We start from the raw sequence: 24,378 nt of genomic DNA, 5'->3' as shown, positions 1-24,378 counted from the left end.
TATCGACCTCTTGGGCAGAGGTCAAGGCTCTCACCTTGGACCAGATTTGTGCAGCAGCATCCTGGTCTTCAGAATTGACCTTTGTGAAGCACTACCGACTTGATCGGTATGGCTCAGAAGCTACTGCCTTCGGGCGTACTGTATTACATTCTGCTTGTGTTTAATCTCCCACCCTTATGGGGATTACTTGCTATTTCCCCACATTGTGCCGCTGGTAGGGACGACAGGGAACAAAGGATTATGTAGATAATCTTGTTTCCCTTAGTCCTAACAGCGGCACAAGGATTCCCCCCCTATTGTTGTTTATTTTGGAATGTATGTATTATTACTTGTTATTTACGCACAGGGGGGAGGTATCTGTGCCCTCTTAAAGGGAACAAGCCATGTGAAATTAATACATGGCTAATTAAAATTCCGCCTGTCCTACCAGCACACAGGGGCACGAAATACCCCACATTGTGCCGCTGTTAGGACTAAGGGAAACAAGATTATCTACATAATCCTTTGTAGTGTGACCTCATCCTAAAACAGCTGTAATAGAGAAGCACTGCTCTGTGACCATCGGCTGTTTCTGCCCTTCAGCAGGAATAGAATGAAGCTGGGCTTCAGAACCGAACACAACCCATGAACAAGAGTGATACAAACTAGAGATGAGCGGGCACTCGGGGGGTTAAGTGGCCAGCCGGCAGCAAAGTCTGCGTGCTGGCCCCTTCCATTCATTTGTATGGGAGTGTGCTATTCGAAACGCCTGTTTCGAATAGTGTTCGCTCATCTCTAATACAGACCTTTTCATACAACCTCTTTAACTTAAAGCACTACTCCAGGAATATTTATACACATATAAGGCTAAGGGTATGTTCACATTGGGAATCTGCCTTTCTCCAAATTCCTCTAAGGCCTCTAAATCAGCTCTACATTCCAGCCAGAATCTGCCTCCCATTGTTTTCAGTGACAGTGGCAGATGCACCTTTTTTTTAGGACACGGAAACAATAAGTGTCCTGCTCAAACTTGATTCAGCTGCACAAAGGCAGAATTTGTCATGTGAACGGCTCATAGCTTACCAGCTTGTGTAATCTGTGTTGTCTCAGTTTGGTTGCATCCATACATGTTGAACGCTTTCATTATAAGCAGTCATGTGATTTCAGTATAACTATCAGTCCAGTACTTGCTCTTCTGTGTTAGGGCTCCCGTGAACTACAGAATATCATCACCTATGAAATACTGTGCCCTCCTCCCCTCCTTGTTCTCTGTATGTCTTACTATCACATATCATTTCACACATATCTAAGGGGGCAGCAGAGCAACCTTATAGTAGGATACGCCATACAGTTATCTGCTACAGACTTCTGAAACTCCTATGGCTGCCACTAAATGCCTATACTTTCGATGTGTGCTGTGTGCAGAATGTCCAGTGTATTTTTATGAGATGCAGCTTCACTGCTCCTCCCTGCAGTTCGCATTGTAAGAGCTGACGGTGAGATAACAATCACAAGTGTGAGGCAGAGACAGACCGAAGCTGGATTACATAGGAACACACTATGATTTTGCAGTGTGAGTTAGACATTCTGTGTCACTGATCTACAAGCCATAATGCTATATTAACTAAAACAGGTGTGGCTAAAGTATTCTTCTTAAAATATAACCTCATTGTCTGACCCCCTGATATCCTGCATTTAGGCAGATGTAAGTGCATGGTTAAAAATGAATTGTCCATATATTAAAGTTTTTGCGGTGTATTCTATAGAGTACTTATACTATAACAGGAAGAAAACTGCTAATGTGGGCAAAATATACAGAGGTTACTTATCTTACTTAATTCACATGATGTAATACCCATGTGCTAAATATTTGCATTCAATTGGGAGTATTTTACAGCAATGAGGGCACCTCAGCCTAACAAAGACTAGTTCCCATTAAATGTTTATGGTCTCCAATGTATCGGTGTACCATTCTACAGGGAATCCAACAGTTCATTTCAGGGCAGTTTCAGTGACTGAGGGATTGGAATTCCATTATGTATCTTCAGTTGTCCTGGTTTTTCCAGTGCAAAACATGGATGTACTAGATGGCGAAACTGACACTCAAATGTGTACAGGTGCTGCAGAATGTCCATGTTAAAAAATGATAAACTTTCACAATCATAATCAAGTAGGATTCCAATTCTTCGTAGAGGTATTGATACCCGAATATCTGGAGACACGCCGCAGTGCAAGAATTCATACCTGTGCCTGCGGAAAAGAATAAAATGATACAAAAGTAATTCACAAAACACTGCAATACAACCGTCTTATAGATCTCATAAGTGAAATACATCTCCGTATAAAACAATATGTCAGGGGATTAGGTAAATACCAAATCTCCAATTTATTGTTATTAATATAAATAATCCTTTTAGCAGCAGTCATATAAAATAGCTTGCAGTCACCATACAGATCTGTCAACTTATCAAAGCAACAGGCGCAGATTGAAGTGTTACAGAACATTTTTAGTTATTTATTCCATTTCTTACAGATATGTGCCCCAGAGGGTTCTAGTACAATGACACATTATTATTTAGAGTATATTTTATTATATTCTCATATAAGCCTATGAATGACTGCTCCTTCTATTATTACAATTAGTAGATATTCTATAGAGAAATGCTGTTGGGGGGCATATGGATTTCTACTAGACTTACCTAGATGAATAGGACAGTCTCCAAAATTTGTGTAACAAATCTGCTGAGTATAAATAGTATATAACCTAGTGGAGCCGAGCGACAAAGAAATATTGCAGCCAATACTAATGCATATCAATAAGTGGAAAAAAATCAGTCGATGCTTACTGACTAGAGATGAGCGAACAGTGTTCTATCGAACTCATGTTCGATCGGATATTAGGCTGTTCGGCATGTTCGAATCGAATCGAACACCGCGTGGTAAAGTGCGCCATTACTCGATTCCCCTCCCACCTTCCCTGGCGCCTTTTTTGCTCCAATAACAGCGCAGGGTAGGTGGGACAGGAACTACGACACCGGTGACGTTGAAAAAAGTAGGCAAAACCCATTGGCTGCCGAAAACATGTGACCTCTAATTTAAAAGAACAGCGCCGCCCAGGTTCGCGTCATTCTGAGCTTGCAATTCACCGGGGACGGAGGTTTCCGTCCAGTTAGCTAGGGCTTAGATTCTGGGTAGGCAGGGACAGGCTAGGATAGGAAGGAGAAGACAACCAACAGCTCTTATAAGAGCTAAATTCCAGGGAGAAGCTTGTCAGTGTAACGTGGCACTGACGGGCTCAATCGCCGCAACCCAGCTTTCCCAGGATCCTGAATGGAATACACTGACAGTGTATTCCCGTATACCCGATATATACCCCGATACCCGTTCCAACGGTGTGCCCCCCCCACCTTCACCCCAGAAATACCCTGCAAGTCCCCTAGCAATAGAATTGGGGCTATATACACCCACTATTTTTGCTACTGCCATATAGTGCCATTGTCTCACTGGGAATTCAAAGAATATATTGGGCTTACATATAACTTCAATTCCAGGGAGAAGCTTGTCAGTGTAACGTGGCACTGACGGGCTCAATCGCCGCAACCCAGCTTTCCCAGGATCCTGAATGGAACACACTGACAGTGTATTCCCGTATACCCCATATATACACCCCAAATCCCCGTTCCAACGGTGTGCCCCCCCACCTTCACCTCAGAAATACCCTGCAAGTCCCCTAGCAATAGAATTGGGGCTATATACACCCACTATTTTTGCTACTGCCATATAGTGCCATTGTCTCACTGGGAATTCAAAGAATATATTGGGGTTACGTGCACCCACAATTTTTGCTACTGGTATATAGTGCCATTGTCTCACTGGGAATTCAAAGAATATATTGGGGTTACGTGCACCCACAATTTTTGCTACTGGTATATAGTGCCATTGTCTGACTGGGAATTCAAAGAATATATTGGGGTTACGTGCACCCACAATTTTTGCTACTGGTATATAGTGCCATTGTCTGACTGGGAATTCAAAGAATATATTGGGGTTACAAATACCCTCATTTCTTGCTACTGCCATATAGTGCCAGTTTCTGACTGGTAATTCAAAGAATATATTGGGGTTACGTGCACCCACAATTTTTGCTACTGGTATATAGTGCCATTGTCTGACTGGGAATTCAAAGAATATATTGGGCTTACATATAACTTCAATTCCAGGGAGAAGCTTGTCAGTGTAACGTGGCACTGACGGGCTCAATCGCCGCAACCCAGCTTTCCCAGGATCCTGAATGGAACACACTGACAGTGTATTCCCGTATACCCCATATATACACCCCAAATCCCCGTTCCAACGGTGTGCTCCCCCACCTTCACCTCAGAAATACCCTGCAAGTCCCCTAGCAATAGAATTTGGGCTATATACAACCACTATTTTTGCTACTGGTATATAGTGCCATTGTCTGACTGGGAATTCAAAGAATATATTGGGGTTACGTGCACCCACAATTTTTGCTACTGGTATATAGTGCCATTGTCTCACTGGGAATTCAAAGAATATATTGGGGTTACGTGCACCCACAATTTTTGCTACTGGTATATAGTGCCATTGTCTGACTGGGAATTCAAAGAATATATTGGGCTTACATATAACTTCAATTCCAGGGAGAAGCTTGTCAGTGTAACGTGGCACTGACGGGCTCAATCACCGCAACCCAGCTTTCCCAGGATCCTGAATGGAACACACTGACAGTGTATTCCCGTGTACCCCATATATACACCCCAAATCCCCGTTCCAACGGTGTGCCCCCCCACCTTCACCTCAGAAATACCCTGCAAGTCCCCTAGCAATAGAATTGGGGCTATATACATCCACTATTTTTGCTACTGGTATATAGTGCCATTGTCTCACTGGGAATTCAAAGAATATATTGGGGTTACGTGCACCCACAATTTTTGCTACTGGTATATAGTGCCATTGTCTGACTGGGAATTCAAAGAATATATTGGGGTTACGTGCACCCACAATTTTTGCTACTGGTATATAGTGCCATTGTCTGACTGGGAATTCAAAGAATATATTGGGGTTACAAATACCCTCATTTCTTGCTACTGGTATATAGTGCCATTGTCTGACTGGGAATTCAAAGAATATATTGGGGTTACAAATACCCTCATTTCTTGCTACTGCCATATAGTGCCAGTTTCTGACTGGTAATTCAAAGAATATATTGGGGTTATAAATACCCTCATTTCTTGCTACTGGTATATAGTGCCATTGTCTGACTGGGAATTCAAAGAATATATTGGGGTTATAAATACCCTCATTTCTTGCTACTGGTATATAGTGCCATTGTCTGACTGGGAATTCAAAGAATATATTGGGGTTACAAATACCCTCATTTCTTGCTACTGCCATATAGTGCCAGTTTCTGACTGGTAATTCAAAGAATATATTGGGGTTATAAATACCCTCATTTCTTGCTACTTGCCTCTCCACGTCACGATTCCACGAACCTAACAGAGGAGCATCTGTGTCCAGATGCTCAAACACTAGAGTCTCCTCCATCTCCGTTCGATTTGGTGGTGGATGACCAGCAACCCACCCTCATCGACGATGATGTGACGCAGTTGCCGTCAGGGCATCCAGTTGACCGGCGCATTGTGCGGGAGGAGGAGATGAGACAGGAGTTGGAAGAGGAAGTGGTGGATGATGAGGACACTGACCCGACCTGGACAGGGGGGATGTCAAGCGGGGAAAGTAGTGTGGATGTTGAGGCAGGTGCAGCACCAAAAAGGGTAGCTAGAGGCAGAGGCAGAGGTCAGCAGCTTAGGCGAAGCCAGGCCACACCCGGAATCTCCCAAGATGTTCCAGTTCGTACCCAGCCCCGAAAAACTCCCACCTCGAGAGCACGTTTCTCGAAGGTGTGGAGTTTTTTCAAGGAATGCGCCGAGGACAGATATAGTGTTGTCTGCACAATTTGCCTCTCGAAATTGATTAGGGGCTCTGAGAAGAGCAACCTGTCCACCACTTCAATGTGCCGTCATTTGGAATCCAAGCACTGGAATCAGTGGCAGGCAGCAACGGCAGGACAAAGGCCGCCTGCCGTTCACGCCACTGCCACTGCCTCTGCCTCTGCCACTGCCACTGCTGACTGTGCTGGCGATGCACTCCAGAGGACGAGCCAGGACACCACTTCATCTGCCTCCGCCACTTTGTTGACTTCTCCCTCATCCTCCCCTGTTCCTGTCTTATCTCCTTCTCCTGCACCATCAAAGGCACCATCAGGTGCTTCTTTACAACAACCCACCATCTCTCAGACATTGGAGCGGCGGCAGAAATACACTGCTAACCACCCACACGCGCAAGCCTTGAACGCCAACATCGCTAAACTGCTGGCCCAGGAGATGTTGGCGTTCCGGCTTGTTGAAACTCCCGCCTTCCTGGACCTGATGGCAACTGCGGCACCTCGCTATGCCGTCCCTAGCCGTCACTACTTCTCCCGGTGTGCCGTCCCCGCCTTGCACCAGCACGTGTCACTCAACATCAGGCGGGCCCTTAGTTCCGCGCTTTGCACAAAGGTCCACTTGACCACCGATGCGTGGACAAGTGCATGCGGACAGGGACGCTACATTTCACTGACGGCACACTGGGTGAATGTAGTTGAGGCTGGGACTGCTTCCCAAACTGGCCCGGTGTACCTCGTCTCCCCGCCTAACATTCCTGGCAGGGACACGAGAAGAACACCCCCCTCCTCTACCGCCTCCTCCTCCGCCACCGCCTCCTCCTCCGCTGTTAGATTGACCCCAGCTACGAGTTGGAAACGTTGCAGCACTGGCGTTGGTGGACGTCAGCAGGCTGTGCTGAAGCTGATCAGCTTGGGGGACAGACAGCACACTGCCTCCGAGGTGAGGGATGCCCTCCTCGATGAGACGGCAATATGGTTTGAGCCGCTGCACCTGGGCCCAGGCATGGTCGTTTGTGATAACGGCCGGAACCTGGTAGCAGCTCTGGAGCTTGCCGGACTCCAACATGTTCCATGCCTGGCCCACGTCTTCAACCTAGTGGTGCAACGTTTCCTAAAGAGCTACCCCAATGTTCCAGAGCTACTGGTGAAAGTGCGGCGCATGTGCGCCCACTTTCGCAAGTCGACAGTAGCCGCTGCTAGCTTAAAATCTCACCAGCAACGCCTGCATGTGCCACACCGGCTTTTGTGCGACGTCCCCACACGCTGGAACTCAACGTTTCAGATGTTGAATAGAGTGGTTGAGCAGCAGAGACCTTTGATGGAATACCAGCTACAAAACCCTAGGGTGCCACAAAGTCAGCTGCCTCAGTTTCACATCCATGAGTGGCCATGGCCATTTAATACATTACATCCAGCGGGCCTAAATATCGCAACTGAGGATGTAAACAGATGAGTTACCTTGTATAATCCTTTTGGTCATTCTTAATGTATACTGTTAACTAAAAGGTGTATTTTTAGGGAAGGGCCTATATAATTGGTTGAAATGCATGTTTTAAACTATTTAAATTATTCAATTTATTTTTCATTTTTAATTTGTATAATAGTCAGATAGAAATTTAATGTACCAATATCGAGTATATCATGAACATGGTGGGCTATATTTATATATATATATTTTTAGGAATGTAATCATATAGATTTTTATGTTTTCTAATTAGAATCATTTTCTAAACTTTTATGTTACGTCCTAGGCAAATATCATCACTATGAATTCTTTTAGATGACTCGTATAGCAGATTGTCCTTTTACGCATGCGCAGAAGTTCATGCGTTCCAGGTTGAACCGCATGACTTCCTTTTATTTTATTTTTTATTCACATTTGCATATTTAGCTATACGACTCTTGATAGGTCGTACCACCGTTTTTTCTTAGCCCGTACTGTTGGTTTCTCTGGTGCGGGCGGAGTGCCCGTGCTCTTGTGGTGATAGAATATTCCGCCGAAAAAATTTGCACAAAGGCTCGTAACATCTAGCTAATGAGCATGCGTTCCAGCTTGGACCGCATCTTTTTCCTCCGGAAGTGGCACATGGAGCGGTACGGATAAATAGGCCGAGGCGCTCCGGATAGAGTTTATTTCTTCCTAGCTTGAGTGAAGCTCGATTAGTGAAGGTAAGACAATATTATTGCTGGAATCTTGTTCTAATGAAATATAATAATAGTCACTGAACATATGGGATGTTAAGGATCTATAGTTATCTCGAGTATGAATAATATGATCAATATATAATAGTTTGTCTATGACTAATGATGTGTAATACATCACCTGAGTTTAATTCAGAATTCATATAATATACCTTGGATTTGTTTATAGGTTCTGGGTTTATAGGTAAATGATTTTCTTGCCTAATAACGTTGTGGTCTGTTGTTTTTTTCTTTGACAAGCTAATCTGTTTTTTAAATTATGTCTTTGTATATTCATGTTTTTTATACATATACTATATTTATTGTTTTTAACTAGTTACGCACTTGATAAAGGGTTCTGACCCGAAACGCGGCAACTGTTTTTGCGTTGTGCAATCTTCTTTTTGAATAAATTCCTTTGGACCTGAGAGCGCCGTCCTTTTGTTCTTCCATTGGTGCATCCTCCTGGTTTTTGACCAGTGTTATAGAGACGTGCTGCCACTCTCACTCTGACGAAGCCTAATATTGCTGAAAACGGAGTTGTGAACGGAGTCACAACCCGATCAGGTGAGAGGCCACCAGGTCCTGAGTTCTTTTCATAAACACCAGATAATTCATCTATATATTTATAATAGACCATCTACACTATAAGTGTGCTCGGTATCTCTCTATTCTCTAGGGTGCCACAAAGTCAGCTGCCTCAGTTTCACATCCATGAGTGGCCATGGATGAGAGACCTTTGTGACATCCTACGGGTCTTTGAGGAGTCCACAAGGAGGGTGAGCTCTGAGGATACGATGGTGAGCCTTACAATCCCTCTTTTGTGTGTTCTGAGAGAATCCCTGATTGACATCAGGGATAACTCAGATCACACAGAGGAGTTAGGGATAGCTTCCGATCCGTCACAGCTGGAGAGTAGGTCCACACATCTGTCCGCTTCACTGCGTTTAATGGAGGAGGAGGAAGAAGAGTTGTCCGATGATGTGATGGTGATACAGGAGGCTTCCGGGCAACTTCGAATCGTCCCATTGTTGCAGCGCGGATGGGTAGACATGGAGGATGAGGAGGAAATGGAGATTGAACTTTCCGGTGGGGCCAGAGGAGTCATGCCAACTAACACTGTGGCAGACATGGCTGAGTTCATGTTGGGGTGCTTTACAACCGACAAGCGTATTGTCAAAATCATGGAGGACAACCAGTACTGGATCTTTGCTATCCTTGACCCCCGGTATAAAAACAACATCTCGTCTTTTATTCCGGTAGAGGGGAGGGCCAATCGCATCAATGCTTGCCACAGGCAATTGGTGCAGAATATGATGGAGATGTTTCCAGCATGTGACGTTGGCGGCAGGGAGGGCAGTTCCTCCAGTAGGCAACCAAGTTCTCACCGGTCCACACAAACGAGGGGCACACTGTCTAAGGTCTGGGACACCTTGATGGCACCCCCTCGCCAAAGTGCCGCCACGGAGGGTCCTAGTGTCACCAGGCGTGAGAAGTATAGGCGCATGTTGCGGGAATACCTTTCCGACCACAGCCCTGTCCTCTCCGACCCCTCTGCGCCCTACACGTATTGGGTGTCGAAGTTGGACCTGTGGCTTGAACTTGCCCTATATGCCTTGGAGGTGCTGTCCTGTCCTGCCGCCAGCGTCCTATCTGAGAGGGTGTTCAGTGCAGCCGGTGGCATCATCACTGACAAGCGCACCCGTCTGTCAGCTGAGAGTGCCGACCGGCTCACTTTGATAAAAATGAACCACCACTGGATAGAGCCTTCATTTTTGGGCCCACCTGTGTAAAGCACCCCAACATGAAACTCCATGTCTGTACTCAACCTCTCCAATTCCTCCGCATCCTCATACTCATCCACCATAAGCGTTGCACAATTCTGCTAATACTAGGCTCCCTCCACCCTGATTTCCACCAACTCTGCTGGTTAGAGGCTCCCTCCACCCTGATTTCCACCAACTCTGCTGGTTAGAGGCTCCCTCCACCATGAATTGGTCCAAACTGGGCTGTTTAGAGGCTCCCTCCACCATGAATTGGTCCAAACTGGGGTTTTTAGAGGCTCCCTCCACCATGAATTGGTCCAAACTGGGCTGTTTAGAGGCTCCCTCCACCATGAATTTGCCCAAACTGGGCTGTTTAGAGGCTCCCTCCACCATGAATTGGTCCAAACTGGGGTTTTTAGAGGCTCCCTCCACCATGAATTGGTCCAAACTGGGCTGTTTATAGGCTCCCTCCACCATGAATTGGTCCAAACTGGGGTTTTTAGAGGCTCCCTCCACCATGAATTGGTCCAAACTGGGCTGGTTAGAGGCTCCCTCCACCATGAATTTGCCCAAACTGGGCTGTTTAGAGGCTCCCTCCACATTGAATTTGCCCAAACTGGGCTGTTTAGAGGCTCCCTCCACCATGAATTTGTCCAAACTGGGGTTTTTAGAGGCTCCCTCCACCATGAATTGGTCCAAACTGGGCTGTTTAGAGGCTCCCTCCACCATGAATTGGTCCAAACTGGGGTTTTTAGAGGCTCCCTCCACCATGAATTTGCCCAAACTGAGCTGTTTAGAGGCTCCCTCCACCATGAATTGGTCCAAACTGGGGTTTTTAGAGGCTCCCTCCACCATGAATTGGTCCAAACTGGGGGTTTTTAGAGGCTCCCTCCACCATGACTTTGCCCAAACTGGGCTGTTTAGAGGCTCCCTCCACCATGAATTTGCCCAAACTGGGCTGTTTAGAGGCTCCCTCCACCATGAATTGGTCCAAACTGGGGTTTTTAGAGGCTCCCTCCACCATGAATTGGTCCAAACTGTGGGTTTTTAGAGGCTCCCTCCACCATGAATTTGCCCAAACTGGGCTGTTTCGAGGCTCCCTCCACCATGAATTTGCCCAAACTGGGCTGTTTAGAGGCGCCCTCCACCATGAATTGGTCCAAACTGGGGTTTTTAGAGGCTCCCTCCACCATGAATTGGTCCAAACTGGGCTGTTTAGAGGCTCCCTCCACCATGAATTGGTCCAAACTGGGGTTTTTAGAGGCTCCCTCCACCATGAATTGGTCCAAACTGGGCTGGTTAGAGGCTCCCTCCACCATGAATTTGCCCAAACTGGGCTGTTTAGAGGCTCCCTCCACCATGAATTGGTCCAAACTGGGCTGTTTAGAGGCTCCCTCCACCATGAATTGGTCCAAACTGGGGTTTTTAGAGGCTCCCTCCACCATGAATTGGTCCAAACTGGGGTTTTTAGAGGCTCCCTCCACCATGAATTGGTCCAAACTGGGCTGTTTAGAGGCTCCCTCCACCATGAATTGGTCCAAACTGGGGTTTTTAGAGGCTCCCTCCACCATGAATTTGCCCAAACTGGGCTGTTTAGAGGCTCCCTCCACCATGAATCTGCCCAAACTGAGCTGTTTAGAGGCTCCCTCCACCATGAATTTGCCCAAACTGGGCTGTTTAGAGGCTCCCTCCACCATGAATTTGCCCAAACTGGGCTGTTTAGAGGCTCCCTCCACCATGAATTGGTCCAAACTGGGCTGTTTAGAGGCTCCCTCCACCATGAATTGGTCCAAACTGGGGTTTTTAGAGGCTCCCTCCACCATGAATTGGTCCAAACTGGGCTGTTTAGAGGCTCCCTCCACCATGAATTGGTCCAAACTGGGGTTTTTAGAGGCTCCCTCCACCATGAATTTGCCCAAACTGGGCTGTTTAGAGGCTCCCTCCACCATGAATTTGCCCAAACTGAGCTGTTTAGAGGCTCCCTCCACCATGAATTGGTCCAAACTGGGGGTTTTTAGAGGCTCCCTCCACCATGAATTTGCCCAAACTGGGCTGTTTAGAGGCTCCCTCCACCATGAATTTGCCCAAACTGGGCTGTTTAGAGGCTCCCTCCACCATGAATTGGTCCAAACTGGGGTTTTTAGAGGCTCCCTCCACCATGAATTGGTCCAAACTGGGGGTTTTTAGAGGCTCCCTCCACCATGAATTTGCCCAAACTGGGCTGTTTAGAGGCTCCCTCCATCATGAATTGGTCCAAACTGGGGTTTTTAGAGGCTCCCTCCACCATGAATTGGTCCAAACTGGGGTTTTTAGAGGCTCCCTCCACCATGAATTGGTCCAAACTGGGGTTTTTAGAGGCTCCCTCCACCATGAATTTGCCCAAACTGGGCTGTTTAGAGGCTCCCTCCAGCATGAATTGGTCCAAACTGGGCTGTTTAGAGGCTCCCTCCACCATGAATTGGTCCAAACTGGGGTTTTTAGAGGCTCCCTCCACCATGAATTTGCCCAAACTGGGCTGTTTAGAGGCTCCCTCCACCATGAATTTGCCCAAACTGAGCTGTTTAGAGGCTCCCTCCACCATGAATTGGTCCAAACTGGGGGTTTTTAGAGGCTCCCTCCACCATGAATTTGCCCAAACTGGGCTGTTTAGAGGCTCCCTCCACCATGAATTTGCCCAAACTGGGCTGTTTAGAGGCTCCCTCCACCATGAATTGGTCCAAACTGGGGTTTTTAGAGGCTCCCTCCACCATGAATTGGTCCAAACTGGGGGTTTTTAGAGGCTCCCTCCACCATGAATTTGCCCAAACTGGGCTGTTTAGAGGCTCCCTCCATCATGAATTGGTCCAAACTGGGGTTTTTAGAGGCTCCCTCCACCATGAATTGGTCCAAACTGGGGTTTTTAGAGGCTCCCTCCACCATGAATTGGTCCAAACTGGGGTTTTTAGAGGCTCCCTCCACCATGAATTTGCCCAAACTCTGCTGGTTAGAGGCTCAATCCACCCTGATTTTCAAAACAAATGTTGGTGCCAACCTCAACTTACTACAAGGGCCAAATTCACTGCTGGTGACAAGCTCTCCTCACTGCAAGTGCCAAATACACATGTTTCAAGGTGTTTTCCTACTGTCAGAGAGGTGGTATTGAGTGTGTAAAGTGTGTAGTTGTTAGGCTGTGATGTTGGGGTAATAGAGGGTCTTTGGTGTGTTAGATGCCCCCAGACATGCTTCCCCTGCTGTCCCAGTGTCATTCCAGGGTGTTGGTATCATTTCCTGGGGTGTCATAGTGGACTTGGTGACCCTCCAGACACGGATTTGGGTTTCCCCCTTAACGAGTATCTGTTCCCCATAGACTATAATGGGGTTCGAAACCCGTTCGAACACACAAACATTGAGCGGCTGTTCGAATCGAATTTCGAACCTCGAACATTTTAGTGTTCGCTCATCTCTATTACTGACCAATGAAAAGTTGTGTAACGTCTAATATACTATGTGTTTCGGTTCTAATCTATTTTTCAATATCTATGATGGAGTCAAGGCACCATATTATAAGAAGAAGACTGCTTTATGAGACATCATTTGATAAATTTAGAATAGATAGAACAATTACTGAATCTCTTATAGTAAATAGCAGAATGTCTAATGAAAATGTTTGCATTGTGAGAAAAGAAATGATATGTTAGAAGTAGACAAAATAGATATTTTGTTCCAACCCTGCTCATACAGTACATGTATACAACTAAGGCCTGGTTCACATCTGCGCATGGGTTTCCATTTCGGTAGTCCGCTTGGGGACCCCCCTGAATGAAAACCTAATCCACATAAAAGTGGATACCTGAGGAAACCCACAGACCCCATTGACTACAATGGGGTCCATGTGGTTTCCACTCGTTTTCCACACAGAAAATGCTTGCAGGACTTTTCTCCCCGAATTTTTCATGCGGAGAGGGAAACGGAATGGCCCGAACGCAGATGTGAACTGGGCCTAACTAAAGAGGACATGAGGAGCAGTCTGTCTAACAGCAGGAAATAGTCTAATACTTTGCTATATTCCTAACCACCCATTGTAGCTATAGCAATACTTACATGTTGTTCTCATTGTCTTAACTATACTAGAAAATGACTCTTATTATCCGTTTTTGGTGAACACCAACATTCACCATCTTGTTGACTATAGAGCACCTTTCAATGATGTTTCCTTGTTCTCCTAACATCTCCACCAGTGTAACTTTACTTGTAGGCAGCGAGTTGGGTCCAGCGATGTGGAATAGGGCACTTATTTTTGCTCTTTTATATATTTTTCACTAGCTTACATGTAGACTTATTTTACCTGGTGGGTGTTTGGACATGTCGGAGGCACCAAGAACTATTATTAGCTCCAAGAACTGCACTCCTGTTTATATCTTCATAGGCCACGCCAACCCGGTACTCTGCATGTTCATCCACCTCTACCTCCCAGTAATGTTTCCCCTTGAAGGGTATGAGATTTGCCAAGACAGCAATGCACCTAAGAAGTATAGAAATATATATTAAAGATATCAGTGTACTGTGTACATTTACAAAACTATAGCAGCTACCTATAGCAATGTAGAAGAATTTATTAAAAAACGGGCACTATACTGCAGCAGAATTTGTCAATCTATTCTTCCAAATCAAAGCCTACCATGATTCTAGGAGTACATAACAAGCAACAAAGAACTGCAGCATTGTTTGAATGGATATTGTATATTAAAAGGAATATATCATTGTTTTTTTTTTTATTTTAACTAAACCTATCTTAATGTAGCTTTTAGAAAGACACATCTTTTGTTTCAATTATGTTGTTGGTGTTTCCATGAAAAAGACGGTTTCTTCTTATTCAAATTAGTGTTCACGGATCACAGGGAGCGTTCCCCCAGTGTTCTGAGAACCCCTGCGTCATTGGCCTTTCTAAAAGCTACATGAAGATTGGTTTAGTAAAAATCAAAAAAAATACTAATAGACTCCCTTTAAACTATCATTGTCCAGGCTCTGCTTGTACCTATTATATTAGAGTTGTAACTAACCTACTAATAACATGCATATGTTTTACAGATATCCTTTATAAGGCCTCGTGCAAGCACTGTGCAGTGAAAGCACACTGACCCCATAGACTATAATGGGGTCTGTGTGCTTGCCGCGAGTTCCCTGCAGGGAACATGTGGACAGAAAAGTACTTCACAATCTACTTTCCTGTCTGCATGACTTGTGCGGAGATCTCGCGGCAAGCACACGGACTCCATTATAGTCTATGCGGTCCGTGTGCTTTCACTGCACAGTGCTTGCAAATGCGTTCGGTACTCCATTCGGGGGGTCCCCATGTGGACTCCCTGAACGGGTTACCAAACGCAGATGTGAACTATTGTGGTGTAAAAAAGGCACACATTTTTTGGCACTGCTTATTTACAAGAAAAACTGTCTTCCTTTCCTCATTTTAAGCAAGGAGAGGATGTACTCAACTTTGTGACCCAACTCAATTACTATTATACAAGCTGGTGTAACTAACTGGTGTAAGTAACTCCTAAAATGTACACCAGCTCCTAAAAAATTCCAACGTGCAACATTTATTAAAACATCCTGCCCATAGAGTTCAGCTCCTGAGCACCATAATGCAGTGTTATTTAGTTCCCATGTATAAAATAATATGTGGCTGTTTACGTGAAAAGGGCCCAGATCGTCGATACTAATTATAGAGAAAATAGTCCAAAACATATTTGGGTAAAAAAAATCACAATTTTGTTTTATGCAAAAATTTTATTTAAAAATATGTCAATTGTGCTTTCAATAAAAAATTTTTTGCTGTTTCGGACAATGTTACACCATAACCGTTACAATGATACCAAGAACTCCATATCGACAATGTGGGCCCTTTTCACATAAACAGCCACATATACAAAATGTTCTAAAATAGTTCCATGTATAATTATTAATAACATATTAATAACATATTTGTCCTCTACAAATAAGAGATGGATGTATATTGGAGAGGTCTCAAAGGTTCCAATGTATGGAGTTTTCCTATATGATGTTTGGATAGGTTGAACAAATGCCAGCGTCTCACTAATAAGCTCTGCCATAATTTTTAATAGAATCTCTATGATGAATACAGTACACTGGAGAATTGCAGAAGTGATGAGAAGTTGTAATAAAGGATATATGTGGAAAAGTAACATAGTAATGTACATTTTTCTCACATTCTACACAATACCTTGAAAATTTGTTGCAGTGATAAGGTAAATCCTCTAAACTTTCCTCCTCTTGACAAGAAATTGTAAATCCATTATCAGAAATAGACAGAAGTGGATGAGCGGTTTCTTCATTAAGATAAAAAAATGAACCTAGGCAGATAACAGAGATGTGACTGGCGTGCTCCATATTAAGCAGGTAATTAGATGACTGTTCACATTACACTGAGATATTCTGAACGACTCTACACAGAAAGGTAAGATAAGGAATATGCAAACATGGGCCACAAAGGAACCTGAACAGAAATATATTAGTGCCTTTATTTTCTGAAGTTCTGATGTACAGTATAATGTTCCATTCACATGTACCGTGTTGCATGCGTGGAATTTGCAACATTCTGAATGATCGACTTCAATCTAGATCACTGGGACAAAATCAAAATCTAAGGATGTCAGATGACTGAATGCGTCTGATTTCAATGCTTTTTTTGTAGTCCGTATCTGAAGGATTTCACATGGAACCATTGAAATCAATAAGATTGTACATATTTCAGTTTTTTCACACTAATACTTGGTACTTGTGAAAATATTTTAAGGCCGCGGCCCCACATGGCGTGAACACTGCAGAGAAAACCGATGTATTTTACAGTCACTGCAAAGTGGATGGGATTGTAGCGATTCATCAGAGTTTGTTTGGTTTTTTTTTTAAATCGCAGCATGGCAATTATACCTATGGAAACACTGATGGTTTCCCTATAGTTATAATGTAAGCAGAAAGCTCTGCGGGAAAAACTGCTAAACATTGCCACCGCGGTTTTTCCCAGAGTGCCTTTTTGCTGCAGCTTGCTATATAGGGCCTTAGCCTCAAGCATGTCCAATTTTCATCTGGTTTCCTTGGTAAGAAAATGACATTCAGTCAGAATCTCTCTTTTAATCCTTGGTTGTGCCTCTGGCAAAAAGAACAGTCATTTTAAAGAGCCTTAGGCTGGGGCCTAACATGACATAAATGCTGCAGAAAAAAACAGCAGCATTTTGTAGTGACTGCAAGGTGGTACCAGTATGGTAATCTCGCGAATCCCATCCACACCTTGCAAAAATAAAAATGTGCTGCAGAAATGCTGTGATTTCCAAAACTGTTGTGGTTTTCAAAATCACAGCATGTCAGTTACACCTAGGTCTGTGAAATACGCTGCCGCCATGGTTTTTCCCTTAGCCGCAAGTCTTGATGTTGCAGAAATGCAGATTATGTTGCAGATTTTGCTGCATTTTTTTTTTAGCCAAAGTCAAGAGTGGATTTAACAGAAAGGGGTGTCTAAGAGCTTCCTTTATATGTCCCATTCCTTTTCAAGCCACACCTGTCTTCACATGTTGAGGCCATATTAATCAGCTATTGAAATCAGTTGAAAGTTGTATAGATTTTGGAAGCGTCTATAGCTACATTAAATCTGTACAAGCGCTATCTTTTCAGGGTCCATTCAGCTGTGTTTGGGCTGAGAAATATGTTCCATGTGTTATCTCTATTTCTCAGCTGGGTCATGGCTACTGTGAACTCAACTCATTAAACTGAACTCACAACAACTGAAGCTCAAATCGTGACCAGGCCAAGGAATATGACTTACAAACAGATCCTACTTCTTGGCCTCAATACAGTAGTGTGAAGTCTGTCAATCTGCTAGAGGGATGATGCAGCATAGGGCTCTGTTCACATGGGCATAAAGAATTCTCTATGTGTCTGATCTTAAATCTGAATTTAAATATGGATCTCATTGACACTCCTTTATTCCTGCAGCGCACAGAACAGGATGCTAACTGATAGTCTGAAAGTCCCATTGAAATCAGTAGGGAAGGAAATGTTTTCTATTAATATGACGGAACAAAGAAATGCCTTACACACCGTATCCCTCGGGTCAATGAATTAACTGGGAATAGGATGGTTGGCTTATCTACATGTACCAGAGCAACCTGTTGTCTAGATTCCTTTTACATAATATGTAGAACTAGCTATAACCCGCGACTTCGTCCGCTGTCCCCTCACCCTTGCGCGAACCACCTGCAGCGCGGCCCGTGGCCCCCCACGACCCTTTCCTTGCAGCCGGCGCTGGGCCCTCCCACAGCATCATGGGCCGGGACCCCATGGCCCCGCTGCTGCACCTCCGACCCTACTCTTTCCCCCCCACCCCCGGCCCCCTTCAGATCACAGTCACCTCCTACATCTACCCCTTCCCCCCACCACCACCTACCCATGCCTTCGGTTACCCTCCCCCCCTTTCTACATGTGCAATCTGGCCCCCCTCCCCCCTACTTACCTTCTGCCCTCTGGTGCCAACCCCCTTCCTAACCCTAAAAAAACCTCCCCCAAACCACCAACCAAATACGTGCGGCTAGGCTTGTTCGGGCCGGGTGCGCTGCTGCATGCTACGCCAGCCTGAGGCAATGTGTGGCTGGCTGGCATGTCAGCTGCGTTCGGAACCATGCAGGAAGCCGCCATGTTGAGGAAAGGGTCCCTGCGTGCTGGCCACGCCCACAATTCAGCGCCAACCTATGGGCTACTGTGCTGGCTCCCTATCCCGCCCACACATCACCATGCACCAATAGGAGTGGTGTGTAACTACCTGCGCTAACGTTATGCCCGGGCCGACAGCGGAGCAGGAGACAACTTTTGAGGGTCGCGGTGGCGTTTTGGGGTGAGTGAGACACTTTTAAAGTAGCCCATTTTTCCTTCCTGGCCAATATGTAGGTGTGTGTCAAATTTCTATGAAATCCATTCAGCCGTTCCGGTGTGATTGAGGAACAAACATCCAAACACACAAACTTTCACATTTCTATTAATAGAATAGTAATACAGGTATAGTAATAGAAAATCCACATCATCCATAGTGTTGTTATACTACCTGTAGTGTGAATGGAAACAGATCTGCTGCTCTCACTTGGGCCACCCACGTTCACAGCTCTGACGCTGATGTGATAAGTCTCACTAGGCTTCAGCTGGATGAGAGATTCACAGATGGGGATCCCAACAATAGACCTGTGAAAGTAATTGTGAATTATGAGTAACACACATTCAGCTGACAGTAAAATAAGGTATTCTTAAGAATCTTCACAGTAAGCCTGCCATGGATTCTTATTATACATTCGTAGTTGGAGATATGTATTGTTCTGGAAGAGTATATATTTAATACCATGCGTCTTATGTTTTCTTCTCATAGTGTTGCTCTCTTGACATGAAAGAGTATATTCCTATGCATATACTCTGTTTCAGCATATGGATGTTATAAAGTGGGGGTGGGGGGGCGATCACCCTCTGTTAACCATTTAAATATATTACTGTACGTAACAGAGTATGTAATGGAGTTATCTGAGCATACTCGTCCATTAGAAGAGGACCTTCTCTCAATATTTGCTGGGATAATTGTCCATTAACCCACACACCAAGAGTGCAGCTTTGTCTCTCCATGGACAATCCTTTTCAGCTGGGCCCCATGTGGCATAAACATTATGGCTTTTCTGCAGCAGAACGCCATGGAAAAAAAGGCAGCATTTTCTAGCAAATTCCACCCCCACTTTGCAGTAAAATATGTGCAGCGGACATGCTGCGATTTCAAAAACCGTTGTGGTTTTGGAAATCGCAGCATGTCAATTATACCTACAGAAACGTCAGCAATTTCCTTATAGGTATAAATGAAACAGAAAGCTGACCTCATAGTTTGCTATATATGGGACAGCTGTATATTAAGGATTATCACATTCAGAGTATGTGTATGTCAGTGATAGACCCCCATGGCTCTAGGACGCGTACTGTTCATTCATATGTGTCCATAGATGTGCACAGAACACCCCACACTGCACCGAGTTACAAGATACATTGGGAGGCTTTTTTGGAGGCTGATGTTGAGGCGGATTCAGCGTCAAAATCAGTGCCAAAAAACTCTGTGTGCACTGACTAACTTGGAAGCAACCGCTTAAGATGGGAAACAGGTATTGGGTTAAGTATTATCTATCAAATCCAATATTTGTGGGATATTTTTTCCTTGAAATCTCTACTGGCTATTCAGGAGATGTTTTTTTGCAATCCCTACTGACTGTTCACTTCAGTCCAATTACTTTATCTTGTGATTGGACTATTTTACATTATTTGAGGTCTGGGTGAATATTGGTGACACATAGCATTCACCATTAGGGTATTCTTTTGCAATCTCCCAACTATTTACTACATCCTCTTTAGTATATCTATAGTTCCCAGATTTTCCACACTATCCTCTTCGATCAGTACTTTGCCCAGTATTCACACCTCTGATATAACGCAACTCCCCTCTCCATCATTGGTCGCTGTTTTGGCAAGCTGGGGACGTCATTTCTATCCCTGTAACTCCGCAGGCTACAGCTTGGCTTGGCTGATCCTTAATATATAGCTGTCTCATATATAGAAATTTATAGAGAATAGTTGCATATGATTTTAATAAAGGGTACAACTGTCTCTAGAGTTATATGAATAAAAGGTTTTTTAGATATAGGAAACTCTTAATGTTCCCTATTTTTTCAGTGGACGGTATTACAAAAATAATGGATTGTCAAAGGAGATGAATGAATGTTATCTCCCTGAAGTATACTGTATTAGTGTTCTGTATGGTTTGTTTTCTGTTACATACTATGGCGAAATATCATTTTAAAGATCCTTGGAGACCTCCAGTGATGCCCTGGGACCCCCTGGATATCAATAAGTAAGACAGAAGTGTCACTAGCAGTTAGCAGGATATACGGTAATAGATAATATGTATATTGTACTTACTCAGTGGCTAAACTATCTTGCTCCTCTGTTGTCACTTTGAATATTTCCACTGTGTACGATTCAACAGGGTTAATATTCCCGGATTCCCAGCAGATTAAAGCTGCATTCTCACAGCTCAGACATTCCCGGGTTTTAATGATAGGAGGGGCTGGTGCTACAAGCATACAATACATTAGTCACACTCATGAAATGCATCTTCAGTAGCGTTTTAAAGGGGTTCTCCAACCACATAGAACTGACGCACTATACTCAAGTCTAGCATTTCCAAAACATTGGTGCAATCCTTAGTAGCTGTGAGATGTATTACAGTTTCCTCATTCCCTGTATTAGGATAACTGGAATGCTCTGCACAACTGCTATGGATTGTGAGGGGCTACAGCTCTTAGGCAAGCAATGGGGCCCCTTCAAACAGATGACTGTGGGGAAGAGTGCCCATTGTTGTCCTTATCTTTTTAAAATTGATGGTGTATCCTGAGAATAGCCTGTCAATTGTAAGTGGCTGGAAAACCCTTTCATGATCTCAACATTGACCTCATTTATCATTGTAAGTCAAGAATTAACTATGTAGTATAAACCTGATGATATACTAGCTCTAGTAGTCCATAAACATGATCTATTTGCATATACATTAACAATTGATTCCTCATCAACAGAATTGCACTTGGACACAATACCAATATGTTCACTGTGTCACTAAGGCTTAGGTAGGGTTCACACTACTGTAGGTGTCCGCTCAGAAGGTGTCCATTTAAAATAAACAGACAGCTATTATAACGGACAGTAACTGATGTCTGTTATATGTCCATTGCCCATAGACCTCAATGTTAAAATAAATAAATAAATAAATGGACACTTACGGTCTGTTTTTTCAAACGGACAGAAAAGTCCTGCTTGTAGAATTTCTTTGTCTGTTTGAAAAAATGGACATGGTTGTAAACGGACACAAGATAAAATCCCATTGAAGTGAATGGAAATTGCAAGTGGACCAACTATTGTCCATTGCTAAAACAAATAAAGACAATGTCCGTGGCTAAAGACAATAGCCACGGACACTGCGGAGCAGACACCATCGGTACTGTGAACGCCACCTTAGTTCACATATGTGACAGAGAGACTTCATTACAATGTCCACCCTAAAATCTTTGGACGAAAAAGTCCTGCACAGAGGAGATTTTCCTCCCTTGGTTACAGTTTTATAATGACGGACACCAGACAGACTCCATTATAGTCATTGAAGTCTACACAGGGTCAGTATGTAACCACTATTACAGCTCTGTGTATACCTAGTGTAACTGCGCTTCAACAGTATATACATGGTGGTAGATTCCCTTTAACCACTTCAGTACTGGGCCAATTTGTGGTCCAGGACCAGACACATTTTAGGTTTATTTTGTATGTGCGGTTTTGAGGTCTTTAACATTTTTCCTGTATGTCTCAGTCAACTAATTTTTGCGTCTTTTTTCGGGGACACATAGGGCTTTATTTTTATGTTGTTTTTATTTTCAAATGTGTTTTAATTTTTTTTATATCCAGGAAAATATAAACAAAATAGGAGGGAAATTGTGTCTGGTTTTCAATTTATAGTTTTTTTTTTATTTAATAACACAAAGTGTCACTGAAAAACTTTACAAAATAGTTTTTCCTCTCCGTTACGGTAATTTTTATTTTGTATGGTGTCGTTGGGAGTGGGGCTATAACCTTTAATAACAGCGTTTTATTAGCGTATTATTTATTTATTTATTTTTTATTATTATTTTATTTACATTTTTTTAAATTTTTTTTTATTATATATATATATATATATTTTTTACAGATTGTGTCCCCATAAGGTGATAAGAAACCTTTGGGGGCATCTGATCACTTATTTTTTTGTACTTGAGGCTGATTTCTCCTATAACTGGGGCTGCTACATTTAGCCTGAGTTGCAGGAGAAATCCAGCCTCCTGCACGCTGTATACACAGCTTACTGAGCTGATCTGGGGTCCTGTAGGACCCAGCAGCTCTTGTAAGACTCTGCTCCTGGCGGATCACGTGTCCGCCGGGTCAGAGGGCAGCTGAATTATGGCTGCGTCCATAGCCATGTATACAGCGCTCATTGAGCGCTGTATACACAGCGATCGAGAAGGCAGGGGAGGTAATAAATCTGCCCTGTCTTCTCTCTGGGAGCTCCGGCTGAAGTTACAGCCGGCTCCTATTGAAAGCAGCTGCACGATCTCCGTGCAGCTGCTGTGTTCTGACTGGACGTACAGGTACGTCCTGTCAGAACTAGGCAACCACTTCCCGGACATATATAGTCTATGGGCGGTCCGGAAGTGGTTAAGTAATATTTAACAAATAAGAAATGTCTAAGGCCAGGCAACTTGTTGCGAAAATGCAGCATTTTGGCTGCTGCAGAAACATTACAACAAAAAAAGCTGCGCTTTAAAGTACCCGCATAGTGGATGGGATTCTGGCAAATCTTATCCACACATTGCAGAAAAAATCTGCAGCAAAAAAGCTGTGTTTTCGTAGCATGTGAATTCTACCTATGGAAACTGAGGAGTTTTCCATATAGCTATAATAAAGGCAGGAAGTCTGCTGAGGAAAACTGTGGAGAAAATCGTGACGAAAACCATTCACACCACAGTGGAACAGTAGATGTTGTAGCATTTGGTGGGGGTCCTAGTAGTTAGACCCACATTGATCATACATTAAACATTAATGCAGTATATAAAATATGTGTTTTTGGCTAGAAAAAAACAAACAAATAAAAATTCACATGTACAAAAACAGAGAACACAAAAAAACTAACCCAAAAGCATTGCTGCTGTATTGTAGATATAACGGAACATAAGAATACTTTAATCTTAATGTAATACAGATGTTTCCTGAGTACAATATTCATGTTCTATTCCCTATGGTAACAGACATCCAGAAATATAGCAGAATATTAGTAGTACTAAACAGCTGAGTCAGTGCTTTAGACTCTCTGTAATGAGGATTACGAAGCGGTTACATAACATGACTATGCAGTTACCTGTCACATACACGGCACTCTCACTTGCAGGGCTCTCCCCAGTGGAGTTTATTGCAATAACCCAGAATTCATACTGTGTGTTTGGCAGCAGGTTGGACACAGTGCAGTAGGTTTCTTTGGCTCTGATCATGAATTCTATGGAACAATATCATAGTATTATCAGTATAAAGAACGGAATGGACAGCTAGATCTTGTATTGAGATCCTGGACCAGTCATTTTCCTGAATATAAGTGGCTGGGTTGTTGGACAGTGATGCAAGTGAAAATTGATAAAATAAAAAATTAACCATTATTTATCTGATAACTTGGTGATACTCCAGTAACGTCACATCTGGTAGTCCCCACAGGTCTTTGAGTATTTTAAGAGAGCAGTGCCATAGACCCATATTCCAGATGCACTATGGATCTAAGGTACTCAGTGGTGCGCGTCACGGGATGACTGGTTGGCTTTCTGGTACGCCAGTTATTACAATAGGAGAAAAGCT

The 24,378-nt window shown here is 43.8% G+C and overlaps 1 protein-coding gene across 1 annotated transcript in view; it reads right to left on the bottom strand.

The window, feature by feature from the left end:
* Positions 1–325: 325 nt before the first annotated feature.
* FSD2 (fibronectin type III and SPRY domain containing 2) overlaps positions 326–24,378 on the bottom strand; it is a 40,463-nt gene continuing 16,410 nt past the window's right edge. The window contains exons 8-13 of the mRNA XM_075273381.1: positions 23,894–24,028; positions 20,878–21,031; positions 18,983–19,116; positions 16,115–16,244; positions 14,219–14,395; positions 326–2,229 (exon numbers count right to left, since the gene is read on the bottom strand). Coding sequence (XP_075129482.1) covers positions 1,977–2,229; positions 14,219–14,395; positions 16,115–16,244; positions 18,983–19,116; positions 20,878–21,031; positions 23,894–24,028 — 983 coding nt within the window. The 3' untranslated portion in view covers positions 326–1,976. The remainder of the gene's footprint in view (positions 2,230–14,218; positions 14,396–16,114; positions 16,245–18,982; positions 19,117–20,877; positions 21,032–23,893; positions 24,029–24,378) is intronic.

This window comes from Leptodactylus fuscus, chromosome 5, assembly GCF_031893055.1.
Source record: "Leptodactylus fuscus isolate aLepFus1 chromosome 5, aLepFus1.hap2, whole genome shotgun sequence".
NCBI classification, from domain to species: Eukaryota; Metazoa; Chordata; class Amphibia; order Anura; family Leptodactylidae; genus Leptodactylus; species Leptodactylus fuscus.
Note: the sequence above shows the minus strand (reverse complement) of the source record. Positions and strands in the feature narration are given on the sequence as shown.